The 22,492-nt window shown below is 42.6% G+C and overlaps 1 protein-coding gene across 3 annotated transcripts in view; it reads left to right on the top strand.

The window, feature by feature from the left end:
* Nucleotides 1-22,492, top strand: part of LOC124133511 — an 83,314-nt gene that overhangs the window by 25,568 nt on the left and 35,254 nt on the right. For all 3 annotated transcript variants that reach the window (XM_048384469.1, XM_046497912.2, XM_046497913.2), the window contains exon 3: nucleotides 8,126-8,914. In XM_048384469.1, coding sequence (XP_048240426.1) covers nucleotides 8,126-8,914 — 789 coding nt within the window. The remainder of the gene's footprint in view (nucleotides 1-8,125; nucleotides 8,915-22,492) is intronic.

Genomic DNA, 22,492 nt, shown 5'->3' with positions numbered 1-22,492 from the left:
TATATCCCCCCGCATTATATGCCGGGGGGATAAATATTTGAAAAAAATTAAAAATTTAGAAAGATCCCAAAATATCAAAAGGCACCACTTCAGTATGTGCCTGATAGCTTTGCCAAGTTTCGATCAAATACACTGAATGGTTTTAGAATTCTGCCCCGGAAACGAACCCCATCCCCAATTGAGTCTATGTCAATCTTCATTCCATAAACATTTAAAAAAAATAAAAATGAGAAAAATCCCAAAATATCAAAAGGCACCACTTCAGTATGTGCCTGATAGATTTGCCAAGTTTCGATCAAATACACTGAATGGTTTTCGATTTCTGCCCCGGAAAACGCCCTGGAAACGAACCCCATCCCCAATTTAGTCTATGTCCAACTTCATTCCATAAACATTTTAAAAAATAAAAATTAGAAAAATCCCAAAATATCAAAAAGCACCACTTGAGTATGTGCCTGATAGCTTTGCCAAGTTTCGATCAAATACACTGAATGGTAGGTGGGAAAGCGATTAGATACGGTGACACACGTGTGTACTTGGGGAAGGGCTGTTCGCGAATGACGGACTAACAAAGGGCGGGATGATGCTTGCGCGGGATTATTCCCCGGGCACGGTGCCGAGCGGTGACCCGGGGTGATTGAGTTACGAGGGGGTGATTGGGTTACAGACGTAATTAGCCCATGGTTTGGATACGCGCGATAAAGTCATTTAGTAGTTAGTACTAAATGTAATTATCCCGCGATATGCCAAGGAGAGGCACGGGCCACCGAGCCGTGGATGCCCATGCCTATAATAAAAACAGAAGATGAGATTGGGTTAAATGGCCGAGGGTGTGCAGGTACTAGTGGGCTACTTAGCTGCTAATTGTGTATACCAAAATGCTACCGTTGCCATGGCCACGCGCGTGGCCAACGGCGATTGCAGCTAGCGCTGCTGGCCTGAGACTGCTACCGCTGTCCGGCCCCCACGGTAGCATATTTAACCGCTACCATTGCTTGGCAACTCCCACGCTGCCAAAAGCAGCTCCACGCTGCCAAAAGCAGCTCCACGCTGCTGGCCTAAGTCAGACTACCGCTGCCCGGCCCCAGGTAGCCGGCCAAAGCAGATCCCACTGCCCGGCCCCATTAGCAAAACCATTGTGCGGCTCCCGACGCGGACCCAACTGTCAGCTACCGCTTGACAAGACGACTTCCGCCGCTGGGCCCATATACGTGGCAATTGTTTGCCTGAACGTATGTTATTTTACGATTCCCCGGCTGAAACATCGGGTAAGACAAGGTTCCCACTGAGAAGCAGGTAACCCCGGAAAGGTTCCCGCTGAAAAGCAGGTAGCCTTAAGCACGAGTATTAATTTGGAAGCAAGTTAATTTGTTACTAGCAGTGTAGCCCACAAGAACCCCGCCACAAAGCACCAGAGTGCTACCCCACACCCACGACCACGCGATACGCTGAGATAGCATTGTTGCCCGGCTTGCCTATGTACTGAAAGGAAACACTAACCTGTGGAGATAATATCCATACTGGCGCAAAACAAGCGCCAGGGCATGCAATAAATTGTCCGTAAACACACACAGTCCTTTGTCACTGAGGTGGACGCCCTCCCAGGCGTACCATGTCTCGTCTGATGCCAGGATCTGGGGATGTGGCACTATTGTACCGCCGAGCTCTTTGACTCGGTTGGCCAGTCGGCGGTTGATATTCTTCCGCATCCCCTCGATCTTTAATGGGTCCCTGGCATCGTGCCAGTAGCGCCTGGGCAGCATTGAGGATATGATGATCTTGGTGTCAGGAACTGGAGTTGTATCCGAAGGATTGATGCCACCATGTCAAGGTAGAGTTGGCTGCCCTTGACCGAGCACAGGTCGTTGGAGCCCAGGTGAATGATGAGGGCTCTGTGGCTGCGCCGTGTCGCCTTGGCCTGTGCATCCAGAATGGTGTCCAGCTCCTTCCACCTCATCCCCCCTCGTGCCAGCCACAGCATCCTCGGTTGGTTCGGACTGGTGCCCTTCAGGAGCAAGTACTGCCGTGCCCTGGCCATGTAGCTGGATCCCACCATCCAAACTGGTATAAATGACATTGTAACTGTTGTCCATGCACCGTTAAACCATTTGCCCTGCATGTAGGCCCCAAAGCCGGCGCCACCCACTGTATCTGAAAACAGCTGGACGAAATTGCTGTCCACCCATAGTTGGTCCTGAAACACTGAAATGCCGTTATAACTCGTAAGAAATGTTAACCACATTTGTAGGTCTTCCTTGACCCAGCTGGTAATCCTAATGTGGTGAAATGGTTGCTTACCTTTGCTAAGCAGATCGATTAGCCTGCGGCTGAATGCCCTTGCCATTGGTATAGCCCTGCACATAAAGTTAAGCTTGCCTATGAGGGACTGAAGGGCCCTTTTTGTGACCTTGATGTTACCTGTTGACAGGATGTCTTGGATTTCCCTTGTTGCCTCCTTGATCTTGGACTCTGGGATTCTGATCTGCATTGCAATGGTGTCGATTTCCAGCCCTAGGAATGTCAGTTTGGTTGTGGGGCCCACCGTCTTGTCGTGCGCAATAGGAACCCCAAGCTGTTCTAGTGTATTCACGCATCCGTTGAGGTTGTCTGAGCAGTGGCTGGTGCCTGCTGTGCCCCCCGTTAGGAAGTCATCCAGGTAATGCATGATCGGACACGTTGGAAGATGCGATTGCATGCACCATTGCAAGAAGGTACTAAACGTTTCAAATATGGCGCAAGATATGGAGCAGCCAAATAGTAAGCATTTATCGAAATAGAACTCACCTTCGAATCTGATGCCTAGCAGCTCGAAATCGGATGGGTGGACTGGTATAATTCTAAAGGCCGACTGAATTTCGAATTTTGCTAGTAGTGCTCCCTTTCCCAGTTGTTGAACCATATGGGTAGCTTCATCAAATCTGGCGTACACAACGGAGCAGGCCTCTGTGTCTATGAAGTCATTTATAGATTTACCCCTGGGATAGGATAGATGGTGAATGAGACGGAATTCCTCCGCATGCTTACCCAGGTGCTGACCATATCCTGGCTGCATCTTGGGCACCAGGCCTATTGGGGATACTTGGAGGTTGTCTAGGGGGGTGTCCTTGAAGGGGCCCGCCATCCTGCCAAGGTTGACTTCCTTTTGTAGTTCTTGTTTCACGTAGCCTGCCGTGTCTTGGTGCGTGGCTGATCGCAAGTTTCGTGCCAGGCGACCCGTGCGGCTTCCCTGGAACTCGAGCTTAAAGCCAGAGCTAAAACCTACCCATAAATAATTTGCATCTCTGTAATTGACCCTAGCATATTGGCGTAACCAGGGTGCCATTTCCTTGAGATCCACGGGAGAAGGGGCCATTGAATTTACCTGCCTTGACGGCTGGTTTTCTGTTAGGAAAAGGCTGATTGGGCTTGTATGGGGTCGGTTGGACCCCATTCCCTCGAAAGCAGGTCCTAGTGCTATGGGAATGTTTGCCACACTTACCGCATTTGTGAGTGTACTTACAGTTGACCCTGCTACAGCCAAATTTTTTGAAATCCCAGCACACCTGACTGGCGATGTCCCCCTGTACGCGTGTCGTTGCGCCCCGTCCGCATGATTCTGGTTGTAGTACCGGCTGTGTTACCATGTACTTCAGCCACAACTCCCCGTCGATGTTGTCCCAGCGTCGTGAGGGGTCCCTTGACATTCTGTGTCGGAATTGTTGGTCGTAGGTTGACCAGGCATCCCCCCCGAATCGAAGTGTCGCCGTTCTTATGGTTTCCATGTAGGACAGCAACCCCTGGGTTGTGTGGACCTCGGAGTGCCTACTAACATATATACACATGAAAATGTGGAAAGCTGAAGTCCAGCTTGCCAGGGGCAGGCGCTTTGGTTGCTGCTTTATTGGTTTAAAAATTACCTTACCTGAGGAGTCGTACGCCATGGTAATCGTACCGTCCTCGTGACTTCCCTCGGTGTTTGGTAGGATTGTGCCGAGGTCGACATACTCGCCACGCCAATATTTTTTCCCTCACCTGTTGTTTGACATGCGCGTCTATTCCGTCCGCACGGAAGGAAAGGGAATCCCCGTATCCTGCGATGTGATTGGCTGGCCAAGCCGCGTCACCGTCGGCCTCGTTGTGAGCATCGGGGATTCTCCCTATGTTGGGCGAAATGGCGGGAGAACTAAAACCAAGCCTTACCTGTTTATTTGCGCTAACCGGGCCGGGCGCTGAATGTTCCAGCAACTGGAGTATTTTTTTCAGTTGCTCGTTTACCTTGGTAGCCGAGTTGGCAGCCTGCGCGGCATTTACAAGCTGCGCCGATTGTACGTTAATTCTGTTGCCACCTTCGATATTTCCGTAACTGGCAGACTCACCATCAGCTGTTGCCTCCTGTACAATGTGTACTCCCAGGGTTTGTCTTCTGGTTGTCCTGGCCTGCTTGGCTCCCCTCACAAGCTTGTGGTTGACGGCTGCTCTTCTCTTGGGACGCATCACGAAAGGTCAAGGTGGTGAGTTGGTATTCCACAAGCGTAAAATTGTCCCGAGGGTGAAGTTCGGGAGTAGAACGGAATAAATGCGATACGGCGAGTGCTGAAATAGATGGTATTCAAAGCGTAATCGGCGAAACGGTCGCGATTGTGTAAATGCGATAAGGCGAGTGTTGGAATAGATGGTATTCGAAGCGTAATCGGCGAAACGGTCGCGACTGGGTACAAAGGAAACGTACAAAGCGAAAGCGATTAGATACGGTGACACAGGTGTGTACTTGGGGAAGGGCTGTTCGCGAATGACGGACTAACAAAGGGCGGGATGATGCTTGCGCGGGATTATTCCCCGGGCACGGTGCCGAGTGGTGACCCGGGGTGATTGAGTTACGAGGGGTGATTGGGTTACAGACGTAATTAGCCCATGGTTTGGATACGCGCGATAAAGTCATTTAGTAGTTAGTACTAAATGTAAATATATTGCACAGAAAAAAAACACTGGTTGTCCTGGTTGATTTAATTCTTGGTCGGCATAAGGGAATTCGAGACACGTGATAATATCACTCTTTCTACCCTATTTATTGAATAGAGCATAGGGTTGTTTGTTTGTGTATTTGTGAAACATGTTTTAGTGGGTGTATGTACTATTTCCATCATTGAAACCAAGTAATGTGGTTCATTACCAGTGGAGAAAGAACAAGGTCAATTCCGAGGCTCACCGACTCCACTACTGGAACGTAAATGTTATTATTGTGTCTTGTATACTACCGAAGATGAATGTCATTTCTTGACATGTCCGTTATATTCGGATATCCGGTGTCACCTATGGAATCAAGCAAATATGGTCAACCCAACATTATACAACTGGACCTCTTTTTATCAGATTATATTGCTGATGCAGTGTGACCAGTTATGTAAAGCTTTGGCCGCTAAGGTAGAGATTGACATTTATGTTTCAAACACCTAGAGATAACTTCAGAATTAATGCGTTTTGCGCTGTGATGTGTCCGCAATTAGCAAGCAATATATATTTATCATATAATGGGTAGGTTTCTCGGCAGGATAAAGCCAACGGATGAAAACGATATCCGTTGGGGACATATGCGGATAGAGATGCAAATATCAAAGGTCAAGTAGGGACTACTTTCACTGTTCATAAACAAACATGGCGTCGCCCTCGTCATTCAGCGATCGAGTCAGAATTTACTATATCAGGAATCTGGATAAACTACAGGGATAATTGCTATCATTATCAAAAGCACAGTCTAATATACTGAAAATCAGTGTCTAACTGTGACGTAGATGTGGCATTTTATAAGTTTTGACAACTTTGGAGATATAAATTTCGAAACAATTTTACGAGGGCACGAGGCCTAGCCAAGCGGGATCAGTAGCCATATCTGTGCTTGTAGATCTCTGCGGCTTGAAACCTTCTCCACAAATTAAAATAGTTGGATTTAGCCGAAATATGTTTGAATTGTTACCTTGTTTCATTTTGTCGCTGTGTGTACATCTGACTACACTTCTTAACGTTATGACAGGACAGACCGACTGTCAACAACGTCTGACCGTGGCCGTGACGTCTCATAGACTAGGGTTAGAGTAGCTTCCCTTTGACAAAGGGCAGTTACTCTAGCGGACAGACCGATGGATTGCCGCGAAAGGCAATTAAAAACAATTGTTGTTTTGCGTTTATGTTGCTTCGCCACTGTATAAGAAATAGATTTCAGTTGGTACTATATTGGCTACTGTCACTGTCCGACTGACACATCACTTACCCTTTGACGTAATAAATATTAATGCGCGCATTCCAGGAAAACTCGCAATGTTTCGGTAATGTTTGCGAGAGAGGGAAAGCGATTTTGAAGTACAAAATTAGAGATTGACATTTTATGATAAAGAGGTTATCACGCTTGTGTCTTTCGGGATGGTAAATATCCTGTATTAGGAATAAACACTATGTATTTAGCTCGCCAAGGCTCGCTAAATACAATGTTTATTCCTAATGCAGGATATTTACCATCCCTAAACACACTCGCGTGATAACCTCTATATATTGAACAAATAACAAAGAACGTCGGACCTAATTTTAACCAAAATTATATTTCATTGTCATGATGATGTAAACTATGATATAGTATCCCATAACATGCACTGCCTTGTGAGTAGACATCAACAGAAATCAGTCACTGAAACATCCGTAGAACGATCTGGCTGACGTTACTGTGGTTCTCCATCATGGCAGTTGGTAGAGCCAGAGGTGGACATAACTTTAACTAAACTAAAGAAATCTGAAACAAAGCAACTAATTATCAATAAGAATATAATCAGCTAAAAAGCTTCTACAATAAAACATACAAATCCATATTTACAGATGTAGCCAAGGAACTTGACACAGTTGCCAGCGCCACTGCCATTGGATCCATGACTATATATAGATCCATATTGCTTGAAAACTGATCCATTTTCACAACAGGAAGCAAATGTCATTCTAAAAGCTCTAAAATACATCAATAACCAATCAAAATAAAGAAGATTCTCTTTCATGCTATTAATAACATGTCATATCAACATCCATTTCTAAAGATGATTATTAGCTTTTAAAATACATTGAATTACCGGTACTTGAAAATGTTGATTTGTTGTGTTGTTACGAGTGTATCCACTCTATATAACAGTTTCTATTCATAACAAGGAGAGACCACACAACAATTAAAAAACAATTTAATACTGGCAGTTTGATCAAGCTTCATATCATTCACAAACAGCAATAACAAGTATCAATCATAATAAAATCAGTGTTACTTTATACTGTAATATTCCATCATTTCCGGACAAGATCCAGTGAATGTTTCATATAATCCATAATTCACCATAGTTCCCACATTGCCGAAATGGCATACACAATTAAAGTTTCAAATCTTGCCGACATGGCATACACAATTAAAGTTTTAAATCTTGCCGACATGGCATGTCAGTTAACACCTAAACCCGACCTGGGAACTGACCACTTTGTCTACACCTCATTGTCATTGTCATTGTCTATGTTCGTGTATTCTCGTACAATACCTCTCTCAACTACCTGACGCCACAAAGCTTGTGAATAGTGAAACAGACAACCCCTCACATAACTATCAGGAAAAAAATCTGCAATGGCACTTATGACTGCTGACTCGTAATCAGTCTGAAACATCTCTGGAGAAAGTTCAGTACCAGTTCTGGTTCCTACTGTGTCCTTCAACAACCTAAATAGTCTAACATATGGATGACCAGATTGTATATGATGCCTTGTCGCACATAACGTCTCCAAAGAGATGATATTGCATTTAGATGATCATTAAAATGTCTCGCAACTTCGCTTTGCGCCATTCCTGTTCGCAGCATAGACATCGATTTTTTTTTTAATAAAAGTGTTTTTCTGACCACCTGGTAGCTAAACACTCATTGTGTGCTCTTCATATTAAAAAAACAAACTTTTGAGTATCCTGGTCATAAACAGGCATTTATCATAGGCAGTTTCTCTTGGTGCCTAGTATAGCTGTTGATGTCATGAGCATTGTCCCATGTAGTTGCTTCTTACGAAAAACAATAGGGTGCTGGGTGCCCAACTCGGTCTTGTTCAAAGAAAGTATGTTTAAACATATATCTTTATCATGCAGGTGACAGTGTCCATGGATGATGCTACACCAAAAGAAGGTTGGGCTACAAATGTCAATGGTACTCATTACATCAGAAGCATGATATATGGAGGGGATCTGGTCGTGAGGATTAGTATCAAAGGCAGTGATGCTCATCAAATGAAAGAAGTTAAAGGTAAATCGCAGGGAGGTTTAGCCACACATGGAATCATTGATGCAAAAGCACAGGCAGCATTTAAAAAACTGGAACAGGACATGAAAAGCAGTTCAGAAATTGACATTGAATATTATTCTACAACTCCAAAAGGTGAAATGCCCAGGGACATTGATGGTATGCTACGAGCACTGGATACTTTCAAGACCGAAGTTCAACAGCCAAATGATAACAAAGGAGTACCATGCAAGTGTGAAATTGTTCCCTTGCACTACCTTGATGCAACTATTCCTGCTCTTTTGAAGTCAGGTGCATATACTTTACAAATTAAGTTTCTTGAAGAAGAGTTGGACGATGTTCAAATTGCCAAAAACAAATTACATTCTTTCTTACATGAAGAAGAAGATGACCTTGAACCTGAACTTGAAACAGATGCACGTCATCTTGAGAAGAGAATTGATGAAGCCCTTCATCTTGAGAAGAGAATTGATGAAGCCCTTGAGCTTTTGATGGGAGCCATATCAGAAATTGATATAACATCTCCACAGCAGACCGCAGATAAAATAAAGGAAGCAAGATCATCCGACAAGATGAAAGGAGCTGGTGGTTTTCACCGAGAAGTCAATAAATTTATAAGAACCTGTGCTTGCCCAAAGGTAGGTTCAATTCCAATGTATTGGATTTCCTTAATCCTCATATTCTGTACTCTATGTACCACAGTGTTCCCTCACAATACCATGGTGTTCCTTTGCAATAATGTATCAAGGCAGCATGTGGAGGAGTTACAGTGTGTTGCCTATAACGCCTCATTCACAAAAAGCCATACATTTGAAAATGCATAAAAAGGAAGACATTATGTGGGCCATCAGCTATATGGCCCTAATATATAGCACTGACAATGTTTCGATTAAAAAACATGACATGCTCTTTCTCAAAATGCATAAACACATACACATGATATACATGTATTCTGAATCATACAATATTCTCTGCTTGTAGTAGGGGGCACGGGTGGCCCAGTCGTCTAAGGTGACGCGATTTGCTGTGCAGAGTTGCGTCCCTTGGGCACGCCAGAAACCTATGATAGTGGGTTTGAATCCTGATTCGCCCCAATTATGTTTCTAGGTTTGTCAGCACCATACCCATGCTCGTGGGTTTCACCGAAGTGGTAACCGTCTGAGACCTGCATCACTGCGGGCTTTCCTCCCACATTAAGCTGACATGCCGTGATATAACTGGAATACTGTTAAAAGCGGCGTTAACCCAACTCACACACTCAGTCACTCTGCTTGTAGTAAAGATTTCTTATGAAAATCAAAAGGGTCTTGGCGCTTATATTTCACATACAATACCCCAGCTTGATTCACTGGTTTTCTCCAGCGAGGAGAGAAAATGGACAATGCAAGCCAAAAATATAAAATGCAAAGTGAGCAAGAGACAAATCATCTATAGAAGATCATAGTCTGTAACATGCCATTGTCATCAGGAAGAGTGGTATCATTGATTGCAAGTTACTGTTCACTTTTACTGATACTGTGTACTAAGACCTGGAAGATTTTGTATCATAATAGTAAGTAAAAGTAACAAGAGTCATCAGAAAAATGACATATCCCCCCGGCAGCTGTCTGTAAAGTAACCACTAGTAAATGTGCAATTCTGTAGGTAATAAGTCAACAGTTGAATGTTCTTTAAGAAGCATACATTGTTTACCCACTGAATGGTTTTCGAATTCTGGCCTGGAAACGAACTCGCTCCCCAATGGAGTCTAGGTCCAACTTCTTTCCATAAAAATTGTAAAAAATAAAAATTTGTAAAAAATATAATATCAAAAGACACCCCTTAAGTATGTGCCTGATAGCTTTGCCAAGTTTCGATCAAATACACTGAATGGTTTTTGAATTCTGCCCCGGAAACGAACCCCATCCCCAATTGAGTCTATGTCCAACTTCATTCCATAAAAATTTAAAAAAATAAAAATGAGAAAAATCCCAAAATATCCAAAGGCACCACTTCAGTATGCGCCTGATAGCTTTGCCAAGTTTCGATCAAATACACTGAATGGTTTTCGAATTCTGCCCCGGAAACGAACCCCATCCCCAATTGAGTCTATGTCCAACTTCATTCCATGAAAATTTAAAAAAATAAAAATGAGAAAAATCCCAAAGTATCAAAAGGCATCACTTCTGTATGTGCCTGATAGATTTGCCAAGTTTCGATCAAATACACTGAATGGTTTTCGAATTCTGCCCCGGAAAAGGAAATGATTACGGACAGACAGACTGGCTGATCACTATATATCCCCCCGCATTATATGCCGGGGGATTACAAATTTAATATTATAATAATAAAAGTGGGTTTGTACGATTCTGACTGTGTCCTGTGCATGTGCTTAAATATGAATCACTATCAGATAGTAATGATACCAGGCGCTCGTGAAAAGGTGAGCGTATTGATTAATGTTGATGTAACAAGAAAGAAGTGAGCAAAGCTCACATATCCCCGTTATCCCCGCTGGTCAACAAAAAATAGTAAATAGTTTGTTAATTAATGAAATATTACATATTTCTAACTGATTTTAACTTCAATGTTTCAAAAACTAAGATTGAGTTCCAGTGACAATTCCCCCCCCCCCCCAATCTCCCATGTTACCAGTGTTCACTACGAGGAAGTAGATCCCGATGAACGCCTTTAAAAAAAAAATTGATTGAGGAGTTACATGAGAAGAATTATCAAAGAACCAAAAATTGTTGATATAAAAACACATTAAAAATGGAACAATATCATATAAGAAAATCAATAAATTAATAATTTTCATCTAGCCTTAACAGATATGGTAAAGAATTCATAAATTCAAACTATCACAAAACACAGATACTTATGATGATCTTCATGTGTGGAAACATTTTTTGAAAATATATTAGCTATACAAAACCAGTCATCAAAATTTCTAAATTCCATCATGCTTCCATGAAAACAGCAAAAGACAAAACTTTCAGAATCTGATAAAAGATAAAAAAAAACAATCATAGCGGTTAATGCAGCAAGTATACTGAAGCTAGGATACATAATATTGTAAACATGGATCGTACAAAAACTCTACCCAAAATTTATGTTTCACCATGATTCCATGGAAACGGCAAAAATAAAAAATTCAGAATCTTAAAACTAGCAAAAAGGCACAGGTACTCATTGTGGTAAATGTGTGTAGCAAGTTTGGTGAAGCTAGGGTGCATGGTTAAAAAGTTATGGGCCGTACAAAACACCCACCCTAAAAGATTTAGTTTCTAATGTTTCCATGGAAACAGCAAAAATAAAAAAATCAGAATCTTCAAACTAGCAAAAGGCACAAGTACTCATTGTGGTCAATGTGTGTAGCAAGTTTGGTGAAGCTAGGGTGCATGGTTAAAAAGTTATGGGCCGTACAAAAGCTCGGACGGAAGGACGGACGAACGGAACGCTATATACTGATGTATTTATGATGTTAAATGTCATGAATGTGAGATTCTTTTTATCATCCAAAATCATTCTTAAATATGTTTTTAGTCTCTAAACAATAATAACCTGAGTGTAAACAGTTCAGCTAACCAGCTTCAGTGGTGTCATGGTAACCATGATGTCACAATTGTCTGCATATGATGCATGGCATTGTGATGTAATTTCTAGGAGATATCAAAACAATACCTAGTTAATAATTCTAAGACTACTATCTCCATTACATCATTGCCATAAATCCTGTATTTTGACTGTAAATACACCATAACTAAAACTTCAGATTTTCAACAGATGTCAACCACAGTAGTAGATTTGTTTGTTTGTATCATGCTGTTTAACACCTCACTCAGCAATATTCCAGCTATATGGTGGTGGTCTGTAAAAAATTGCGTCTGGACCAGACAATCCAGTGATTGACATCATGAGCATCGATCCACGAAATTGGGATACGATGACATGTATCAACAAATTCAGCGAGCCTGAACACCTGATCCCGTTAGTCGCCTCTTACGACAAGCATAGTCTCTCTTTATGGCAAGCATGGGTTGCTGAAGACCTATTCTACCCCGGATCTTCACGGGTCACATGACATGAGTAGTAGTACCCACATAGCTGTGCATATCTAGCATATCTTGCAAGTGCAAGGCAGGTACCTGCTAACTGGATGCAGATCATTTGGGAGGTGTGAGGGAGTACTCCTGATGTAATATAGGTAGTATTCTAAGACTTAATTAAATTAGATTAACTATATTAAATATCATTTCAGTTTTGATCATTCTTGTCATACCTCTATTACATAATTGCCAGAATATACAAGAGGGTTTGGAGGGTTCTATACACCGTTAACAGTAGTTTATGGATACTCGTGAATGGACCTCAGGACTGAACGTCCAGTTATGACATCACTTTCGGTTAATATATCTCTTCCGGACACACTGATATGAATGTCTGTGACTAAACCCATGACTCAGCTATTGGCCCTTTGGCCTGTACTACACTCAGTAGATAACAGTCATCAAATATCAACCAATAGTTTATCATTGTTAATAATTCAAAGAATACTACCTCCATTACATATCTGCCATAAATCCTGTAGTTTGGCTTCAATCACACTAACTAAAATTTTCATATTTTCAAAAGACGTCCTCTTCACTGTCAATTACACAATTAGTTGCCGGCAAGTAGTCTCGTAACTACAATATCACTTTTTTCCCTCATCTAGTACTAGAGGTAGATGAATTGGGGAGGTGGGAGGCAGTAATTCGTATGTGATAGAGGTAGTATTCTTAGAATTATTAACAATGATAAACTACTGTTTCGATAATTCTTACGAAACTTCTACCACTAAACATATATGCCAGAATATAACAGAGGGACCCCGGTGGGATCTGCCTCTCGTAACTCCCTGTGCAACTGACAGCAGTCCTCTTCTGGAAACCATTATGTACTGATTCTAATCCTACTTGAGATAATTTCCTCTGAAATTCCCCTTGAGGACTTGAAAATCAGAACTGTGTCAAGAATCAGTCAAATATGTGATATTTTCTCTAGACTTACCGTCATATTTGCTGTTCTTGATCGTAATAAACCTGGATTTGTGACTTTTAATACCGATGATTATGTCACTTCCGGTTCTGACCTTACTTCCGGTTCTGACGTCACTTCCCTTTTTGGTAATGACGTCTCTCTAGGTCTATTACTACCCCAAAGACGTTATTTCCTGGTTAGAAGGACCCTGTTCTGCTATTTCCAGTGCTGACGTCACGTCCGGTTATTCTATCACTTCCGGTAATTATGTGACTTCCAGTCTAATGGTGATATTTGCTATTTAAGGTTCTTCTCATCCATCCTACACCAAATAGACAGAATAATCAAGAGTGAACTCATAGGAGCTATCAGTATTATTACACAATCCATCTCCTCCACCTTGTGGATGACATTGTCTAGTAGACAGACCATGGTGGGAATGCATAGGTGAATAGATTCAGCCAATCCATCGAAAGAGCGTTGATCTGGTGAGCTCTTGGGTCGGGAACTTGGCTGACATAAACCGGAAGTTGGTTGTTCTGGCAGGTGGCGAATAGATCTATAAGTGGTATATCCCATAACTTGGTTATCAAGGTGACGATCTGTGGATGTAATATCCATTCTGTTGCCACTATTCTCCCCCAACGTGGAAGACTGTCGGCCTGTATGTTCAGTTTCCCAGGTATATGTCTCGCTTCCATCCTGTAATTGAAAGAGTCTGCCAAGCCAAACAATCGTGTATACACCATCATCGGGGAGCTGGATCTGGTTCTTCCCTGCTTCTGAATATAGGCCACTGCTGTGGTGTTGTCCGTGGCTATGAGAATGGATGATAGATGATGTATCCTCCATTCCAGGATGGCAAAATATATGGCCTTCATTTCCCTGCAGTTGATATGAAGGTTGTTCTCCTCTGTGTTCGACAATCCCTGTACTGTGAGATCGTCCATATGGGCTCCCCATCCCGTATCTTGTGAATAGATGGTGTTATGGCGTCGGATAAGTCAGAGGGATGCCACTCATCACATGTTCTCTGTAATTCCACCAATGGAGGTCTCATAGTAATCTGGGAAGTAACGGAGTCTCGAACTCTAGGCTGTGATATCGTATATAGCTGACCCATGTCTGTAGAGGACATAGCATTAGCCTTCCTCTGAAGGTAGTATCCTGTAGAGACATTAAGTTGCCTAGCAGAGACATCCACCACCTCAGCGACTTGCTGAGTTGCCTTGAAAGTGATTGAATCATATTTATGGTCTTATCGAATTGATCCTCTGGTCGGCATAGATATCCTCTGTCTAGCTAGAATCTTGCTCCGATGTATATAATGTCTTGAACCGGAGTAATCTCTGACTTGGATGGATTGACTAGGAAGCCTAGGTAGGTCATAAGTTGCACAAGAATATCATGTTCTGATGTAGCTGATCTTTTCCTTGGTCTGCCACTAGGAAATCGTCCAGATAGCCATGGATTCGAACTAGCTGGAGTTGAGCGAACTTGATGACTTGGGCTGTTATCCTGGTGAATAGCCAAGAGGCTATTGCTATCCTGGTAGGCATAAATTGCAGTTCATAGACATAACCAGGTTGAAAGGGTCTATAACGTCGGAGGGTGTGGTAAGGAAGTCAGAACTTGCGTTCACCTCTTGCTCCTGATCTTCCACGGCGATTATATCTCTGTTTCTTGTAATCTTGGAAAGGAATCCTGGGAAGACTGTCACCGCCTCAGTTGGTATGAATCCTTCCCGGAGGGGACAAGCTTCTTCTTAGGAGGTTGTTTTGACGCTGATGATTTATAATCCCAGGGCCGCTTCTGTGAACGGGACGATTCATGAGCTTTAGCAGCTAAGCCAATAGTTGAAGTTTGGAAACGTTCTGCGTGTCTTGTTTAACTTCATCTATGACGTCTTTCAATTTTCCGTTGAATGTTGTAGTCGCTGATATATGTTGTGTCATCATGAACTTCTTGGTTTGCTTTGACACGGCTCTGGATCTGATCTTGGCTAAAAGTTGTTGACGTTGTAGCCTCAGAAGTTGTGTAGATGTCCAGACTTGGGAGGAGAGTATCCTGCATCCTGACAATCGAGACTATGGATGAGTTCGACTTGATCGGTCCTAATAGCCATGGGTGTTTCCGACTTAATACCTTCATAGGATGGTTGTAAAGATGGGATGATGTGTCTGATGCTGGCAAGAAACCTATTCATATAAGCTCTAATATCCATAGTGTATCTGGAGACCGATGTCAAATCCTTGAACCGCGATGGCGATAACGCATCATATGTGTGGGGATTGCACAGCAACTTGTAGAAGTCTTCATCCATACTTGGGAATTCTGGATGTTTAGCCTCGTGTCTCCTATATAACTTCTGTTTCATAGGTGGTAAAGGTAGTCATTCATAATGCTCGAGCCCGTGAATGTTATCAGTCAACTGGTCAACAACCTTGCCAGTGTAACTGAGCCATTAGTTGATGAACGTCATACAGTAATCTGTGGTCAGTCGGCTGGGTAGCCGTGGGTAGATGACCCATGGAGTCTTAACGGCTGGCTTGCTGGACGGCTTATCAGTAGGCTGGATTACCATTGAAGGCAGGCCCATAAGGTCCATGTGACTTCTGTACGGCATCTGGCTGGTGTGGGTGGATGGCTTGGTTGCGGTGGACGGCCAGTCCATGGATACTTTGGATACTATTGTCCCATGTCCCATGGCAGGGTAAAGCCTGCTGGCTTAAACTTTGCTGGTCGGTTGATCTTTAGTAGATCAGCCTAAGGCCATGGATGAAGATCAGATAGTGTTTGCCAGGGCTATCTCTTTGATCTTGCCTATCTCCGTGTCCATTGCTGAGAGCTTCGTCTCGAGCATGCCCTTCACCATCTTCTGCTGTTCTTTGAACAATTGGTGGATCAGACCCATGGTGAGTACAGGAGATGGTGGTTCGGCTGGAGGCGCTGGAGTGGAAACTGAGTTTTCAGTTATCTTGTTGTTTTCAACTTTCTTCTTGGCAGCCTCATGCCTCTTGGCCTTAGTCACGGCCTCTGTCATCTTGGAGATCTTCTCAGATGTGATACTGCATTGCTCACATCTCTTCTCCTTGCTGCAGTCTGTGACTCTGAATTTCGTGCAGTTTTCATGAGGATCTCTCGTGACCATGAATCGGCCACACTTCTTGCAACCTGGGGTAGAGGGAGACAACATGACGACCTCACAAAATCACCAAACACCGGCTATACTTACGTGCATGTTTATCTCTCCTGCAGCATTATTAATTTATACTTATATGTCTGTTATTATAGAAAACTTAGTAGAATCTTAGGTTAATGTGACTTACTGTCAAGTGCTAGATTGTTATTACTATTATAGTAGGTGTTAACTCTAGCGCACACACAGGAAAAAAAGAATATTTCCGCCATTATGACGTCATGGCGTGGGTAGTTACGAGACTACTTGGCGGCAATTAATTCTATGATTGACAGTGAAGAGGATGTCTATTGAAAATATGATAATTTTAGTTATTGTCATTGAAGCAAAAATACAGGATTTATGGCAGATGTGTAATAAAGGTAGAAGTTTTGTTAGAATTAGACTACTTACCTTCTGGATCTGGTGTGGGACTCTTGCCCCTCCCCTCCCCCAAGACCTTTTGTTCACAAGGAGTGAGGACTACTTGGATATGATAGTTTTGGGTGTCACTATAGGTCCCTTGGAAAGGATCCCTTACAAATCAGGTTGTATATCATGTAAGTAAAAGGTAGTGAACGTGTTGTGAGACCCCCTCCAATGGCAGCTGGACACAACTTGTGCAACCCACACAGCTGTCCATGAGGCAAGGCTTGTAGCGAAGAGTCTAATCTCATGAGCTGTACAGACCCAAATATGGGTGTAGATGCTTGAGCTTGATGATATCTGTCTGCAATAGTTGATTTTAGCCACCCAGAAACCGTAGCCTCAGTTGGTATCTTTGTCAAAGTGTTTTACATTGAATTAAGTTTTATGTCTTCTCCTATACATCTTGTGTGTGTCTATGGCTGCTAGGTAGTATCTGAGAGCGCAAATCAGACATAGGAGGTGATATAGATGATCTACAGGAGCAAAACGGACCAACATCCATGGAATTATTAATACCTGAATAATCCAAAGGATGGCGCTTTGAATCCTAATTGCGTGGATCCATGCTCATGATATTAATCACTGGATTGTCTGGTCCAGACTCGATTATTTACAGACCGCCGTCATATAACTGGAATATTTCTGAGTGCGGCGTTAAACAACAAACCAACCAACCAACCATCCAGCAGCTGATGGAGTCTGCCAAGGCAAACATCTGCAAATTTCTGATCATAGAGGAACTGGACTTGGTTCCCCTCTTGCTACCAAATATATCGAGAAGCAGAACAGTACAGACTCCCAAGCCTTGAGGGTGTAATGGATTGCCTTCATCACCTGGCAACTGATGAGGAGTTCTTTCTTGGAAACATTTCACAAGCCTTGAGTCATCAGATCGTCCATTTGGGCTCACCAACCCAAGCGAACACATCCGTGAACAGATGAAGCAGAACGCCCATTGAGTTCTTGTATCAAATTAGGTGGCATCTGTACAAGTGAGTCCAAAGTTTGTGACCTCAGTGAATTTATCCAGTTTTGGAGTGAACAAAATATCTCGAGGGGGGGGGGGGAACTTGTGAATCCTTCCCCCAAGACAATTTTGCATTCTTTACATGATGCATAGTTAGTGACATTTTGGTTATGTTTGACAACTTTCTCTTCCCAACATTTCATACTTTTACACAACATTTACTTATTCATAAAAACACAATTATATTTATACCAAAGATACACATACCGATACACCTAATATCTCTTTTACAAAATAGCAGTTTTCTGCCTTTTCTGGTCATCGAAGACCACTTTCCCTTAAACTCCCATCTAATGCCATTGTCTATGATTGTAATCAAAAACCATTTACTCAAGTTCATAGGACTGACCTTGATTTGAAAAAAGTTAACACATGTAAAACATTAAAAGGTTTTATTTCATGAATGAATTGTACATTGCTCTCTTAGCCTTCTCCATTAGTGCACTTGATATATTGGACTTAAATGCATGTTCTCCTTTTGACAACATTTTACCTTATGCACTTAAAGGTTATTCTGTGTTTTTGTTCCAAGAGTATAGGCTTGAACTGCGTTTTCGACAGTAATGAAACCGAAGATCCGCTCACAATCTGAATTTTAGTGAGATATCGACAACAGACATACCGTGAACTCAGCCAGTGCATCAAATTTGGCAATGCCTCAACCTAAACTTAAATATTAATAATAAAAAATATAGCTGCAAAGCAGCAATGGCGGGCTCCAAGGTATACTGTACACAAACGTCCATGTTCGAATCCTCAAAGGGTTTCCTTGTACCAAATCCCTCAAATGTAGGCACCACTTGTAGGGTATCGCCGCTACGAAATTGTCGTGTGCCGGGGTGTCCAAGTCTGTTCTTACCCCATTTCCGACCTCGGACATGTTCGAATCCATTAAGGGTTTGCTTGTACCAATTCCACAACGAAATTGGCGTGTTCCAGGGGTGTCCCAAATATTAATCAAATATTACCACCAAAGGTGTTACTTTTAGCATGCAACCAAGAACAAAACAATAAGATGCATATGGCACACTAACTTCATGAAAACTTTCAATATTTTCTGTGGGGAACCTTACAAGATATGATCTTTAAAGTAAAGTTTCGGTGAATTTTTTTTATCAAAATCAAAATCCAATAGGCCCGTCGATTTAAAAGATATCCAAAATCGGCTAACAGAGTTTGATGTGCTATGTATGGAGACCATTCTCAGAAAGTGTGAAAACATTTCATGCAATGGATTCAGAGGAGTATGCATTTAAAGACAGGTACCCAAAAGACAATGTGAAAACCTTGAATCCAATATGGCTGCCAAACCACGTGACCAATGACCAAAGTCAAAGAACATCAAATGTCAAGCACCCAAAGCAGCAGACACATCTAAAGTTTGAAAGTAATTGGACAAGCGGTTGCGAAGCAATAGGGCAAAATATAGCTTTTAAAATTGCTTATTTTTCAGTTATCTGCCCTTGGTCTTTGGGCCTACGGCCTTGGAATTTGTGTGGTATCTGGATACACATAAAAAAATTGAATGGAATCGAGGCAGTGGTTATTATTCTAGCTCTGGTACAAAAATCGGCGGAATAATAATAATATTAAATCGAACGATAGCACTGGGACTCTTCAGCTTTTCGGCTTGGTGACTCTTAACCAGACTGTAACTTCTTTGTCAGTTGAGCTCCAGTCAAATGGATGAGTGTTCTGAGTTCGTCAGGGTTTATGTCGTATTGCTGAGATAAAGTGCTAAACCTGTTTCCGACCTCGTCCATGTTCGAATCCTCAAATGGCTTGCCTGTACCAACGCCGTCAAATGTAATGAACCGCTTGTCAGACATCACCACATGTGTCCCAGTGTTTTCTTAACCAATGTTTGACTTCGACCATGTTCGAATCCTCAAATGGTTAGCCTGTGACAACGCCGTCAAATGTAATGAACCGCTTGTCAGACATCACCATGTGTGTCCCAGTGTGTTCTTAACCAATGTTTGACTTCGACCATGTTCGAATCCTCAAATGGTTTGCCTGTACCAACGCCGTCAAATGTAATGAACCGCTTGTCAGACATCACCACATGTGTCCCAGTGTTTTCTTAACCAATGTTTGACTTCGACCATGTTCGAATCCTCAAATGGTTAGCCTGTGACAACGCCGTCAAATGTAATGAACCGCTTGTCAGACATCACCATGTGTGTCCCAGTGTGTTCTTAACCAATGTTTGACTTCGACCATGTTCGAATCCTCAAATGGTTTGCCTGTACCAACGCCGTTAAATGTAATGAACCGCTTGTGAGACATCCCCACATATGTCCTAGTGTGTTCTTAACCCATTTCCGACCTCGAATCCTCATGTTCGAATCCTCAAAGGGTTTGCCTGTACCAACGCCGTCAATTGTAATGAACCGCTTGTCAGACATCACCACATGTGTCCCAGTGTGTTCTTAACCCATGTTTGACTTCGACCATGTTCGAATCCTCAAATGGTTTGCCTGTACCAACGCCGTTAAATGTAATGAACCGCTTGTGAGACATCCCCACTTATGTCCCAGTGTGTTCTTAACCCATTTCCGACCTCGAATCCTCATGTTCGAATCCTGAAAGGGTTTGCTTGTACCAACTCCGTCAAAAGATAGTCACCGTTTGCAGGACATCACCACTACGAAATTGGTGTGTGCCAGAGTTAACCAGAGTGTTCTAAACCCATTTACCACCCAGACAATGTTCGAATCCCGAAATCGCCTCTTGAGACAAGCATGGGTTGCTGAAGACCAATTCTAACCCTCATCTTCAAGGGTAGTATACATACTGCAAAAGACACTTGACGGTCAAAGGGAAATAATCCTGAGTTTTCTGAGCGATGTTTTCGGTATTTTGTCAATATTACCACCAGGCGGGGTTACTTTTAGCATGCAACCAAGAACAAAAGATGAGGTACATATGGCACACTAACTTCATGTAAACTTTCAATAGTTTCTGTGGAGAACCTTACAAGATGTGATCTTTATATAAAGGAAAAATTCGGTGAAAGAAATCATCAAAATCAAAATCAAACAGAGCCGTCACTAAGCCAGATATCCAAAAACGGCTAACAGAGTTTGGTGTGTTATGTATGGAGACAATTCTCAGAAAGTTTGAAAGCATTTCATGCAGTGGATTCAGAGGAGATAGTATTTGAAGACAGGTACCCAAAAAACCCTTTGAAAACCTTGAATCCAATATGGCAGCAACTAAAAAAGATATCCAAAATCGGCTAACAAAGTTTGATGTGATATGTATGGAGACAGTACTCAGAAAGTTTGGATGCATTTCATGCATTGGATTCAGAGGAGATAGGATTTGAAGACAGGTACCCCCAAAACCCTGTAAAAACTTTGAATCCAATATGGCTGCCAAACCACGTGACCAATGACCAAGATCAAAGAACAGAAAATGTTAAGCACCCGAAGCAGCAGACATGTGTAAAGTTTGAAAGTAATCGGACAAGCGGTTGCGGAGCAATAAGGCGAAATATATCTTCCAAAAATACTTGTTTTTCAGTTATCTGCCCTTGGCCATTGGGCCTACGGCCTTGGAATTTTTGTGGTATCTGGTACCTAACTACTTGCACACAGACCGCCTCCGTGGTCTTGTGGTAGAGCGTCCGCCCGGAGAGCGGAAGGTTCAGGGTTCGATCCCGGGCCGCGTCATACAAAAAGACGTTAAAAGATTGTACTTGTTGTTACCCTGTCTGGCGCTCGGCATTAAGGGGTTAAAACAAGGACTGGTCGGCTCAGAGTCAGTATACTGTGTCTGAGTGGGGTATTCATGTTAAACTGCGGCATGGTATCTCAGTGAGCTAGCACTATAAATCTGCATCAGTCCGGACTAGTACAAGCAGCCACACACACACATACACGTGCATGCACGTCGCTATATAAGTGCAATAATCTTGGACGCGACGTTAAACCCAATTTCACCTCACCTCACTTGCACACACATACAAAATTTGAACCAAATCGAGCCAGTGGTTAAAGCCTTTCGGCTTGGAGCCCTAATAATAATAAATCGAACGATTACAATAGGGCTCTACAGCCTTTCGGCTTGGAGCCCTAATAAATCGAACGATTACAATAGGGCTCTACAGCCTTTCGGCTTGGAGCCCTAATAATTTTATTGCCCGATCAATTTATTACCGTCTTATCCATGCTTGTAGCTCGATCAATTTATTACCGTCTTCACCATGCTTGTAGTTTTGACACAGAGGTCCACCCATGTTACGACCCTGAATATGTAGTTGGTTTGGTTAGTTGTTTCACGCCGCACTCAGCAATATTCCAGCTTTATGACTGTGGTCTGTAAATAATCTAGTCTGGACCAGACAATCCAGTGAGTGATATTATGAGCATTGATCCACGCAATTGGGATTGATGACATGCATCAACTAAGACAGCGATCCTGACCACCCGATCCCGTTAGTCGCCTTTTACGACAAGCATAGTCACCTTTTACGGCAAGCATGGGTTGCTGAAGACCTATTCTACCCCGGATCTTCACAAGTCCTGAATATGTAGAGGGCGTCATGGAAAACGATAAATACAAAATCCTTTGGAA

This window comes from Haliotis rufescens, unplaced genomic scaffold (genome assembly GCF_023055435.1).
Source record: "Haliotis rufescens isolate VD_foot unplaced genomic scaffold, xgHalRufe1.0.p SCAF_5, whole genome shotgun sequence".
Lineage (NCBI taxonomy): Eukaryota > Metazoa > Mollusca > Gastropoda > Lepetellida > Haliotidae > Haliotis > Haliotis rufescens.
Note: the sequence above shows the minus strand (reverse complement) of the source record. Positions and strands in the feature narration are given on the sequence as shown.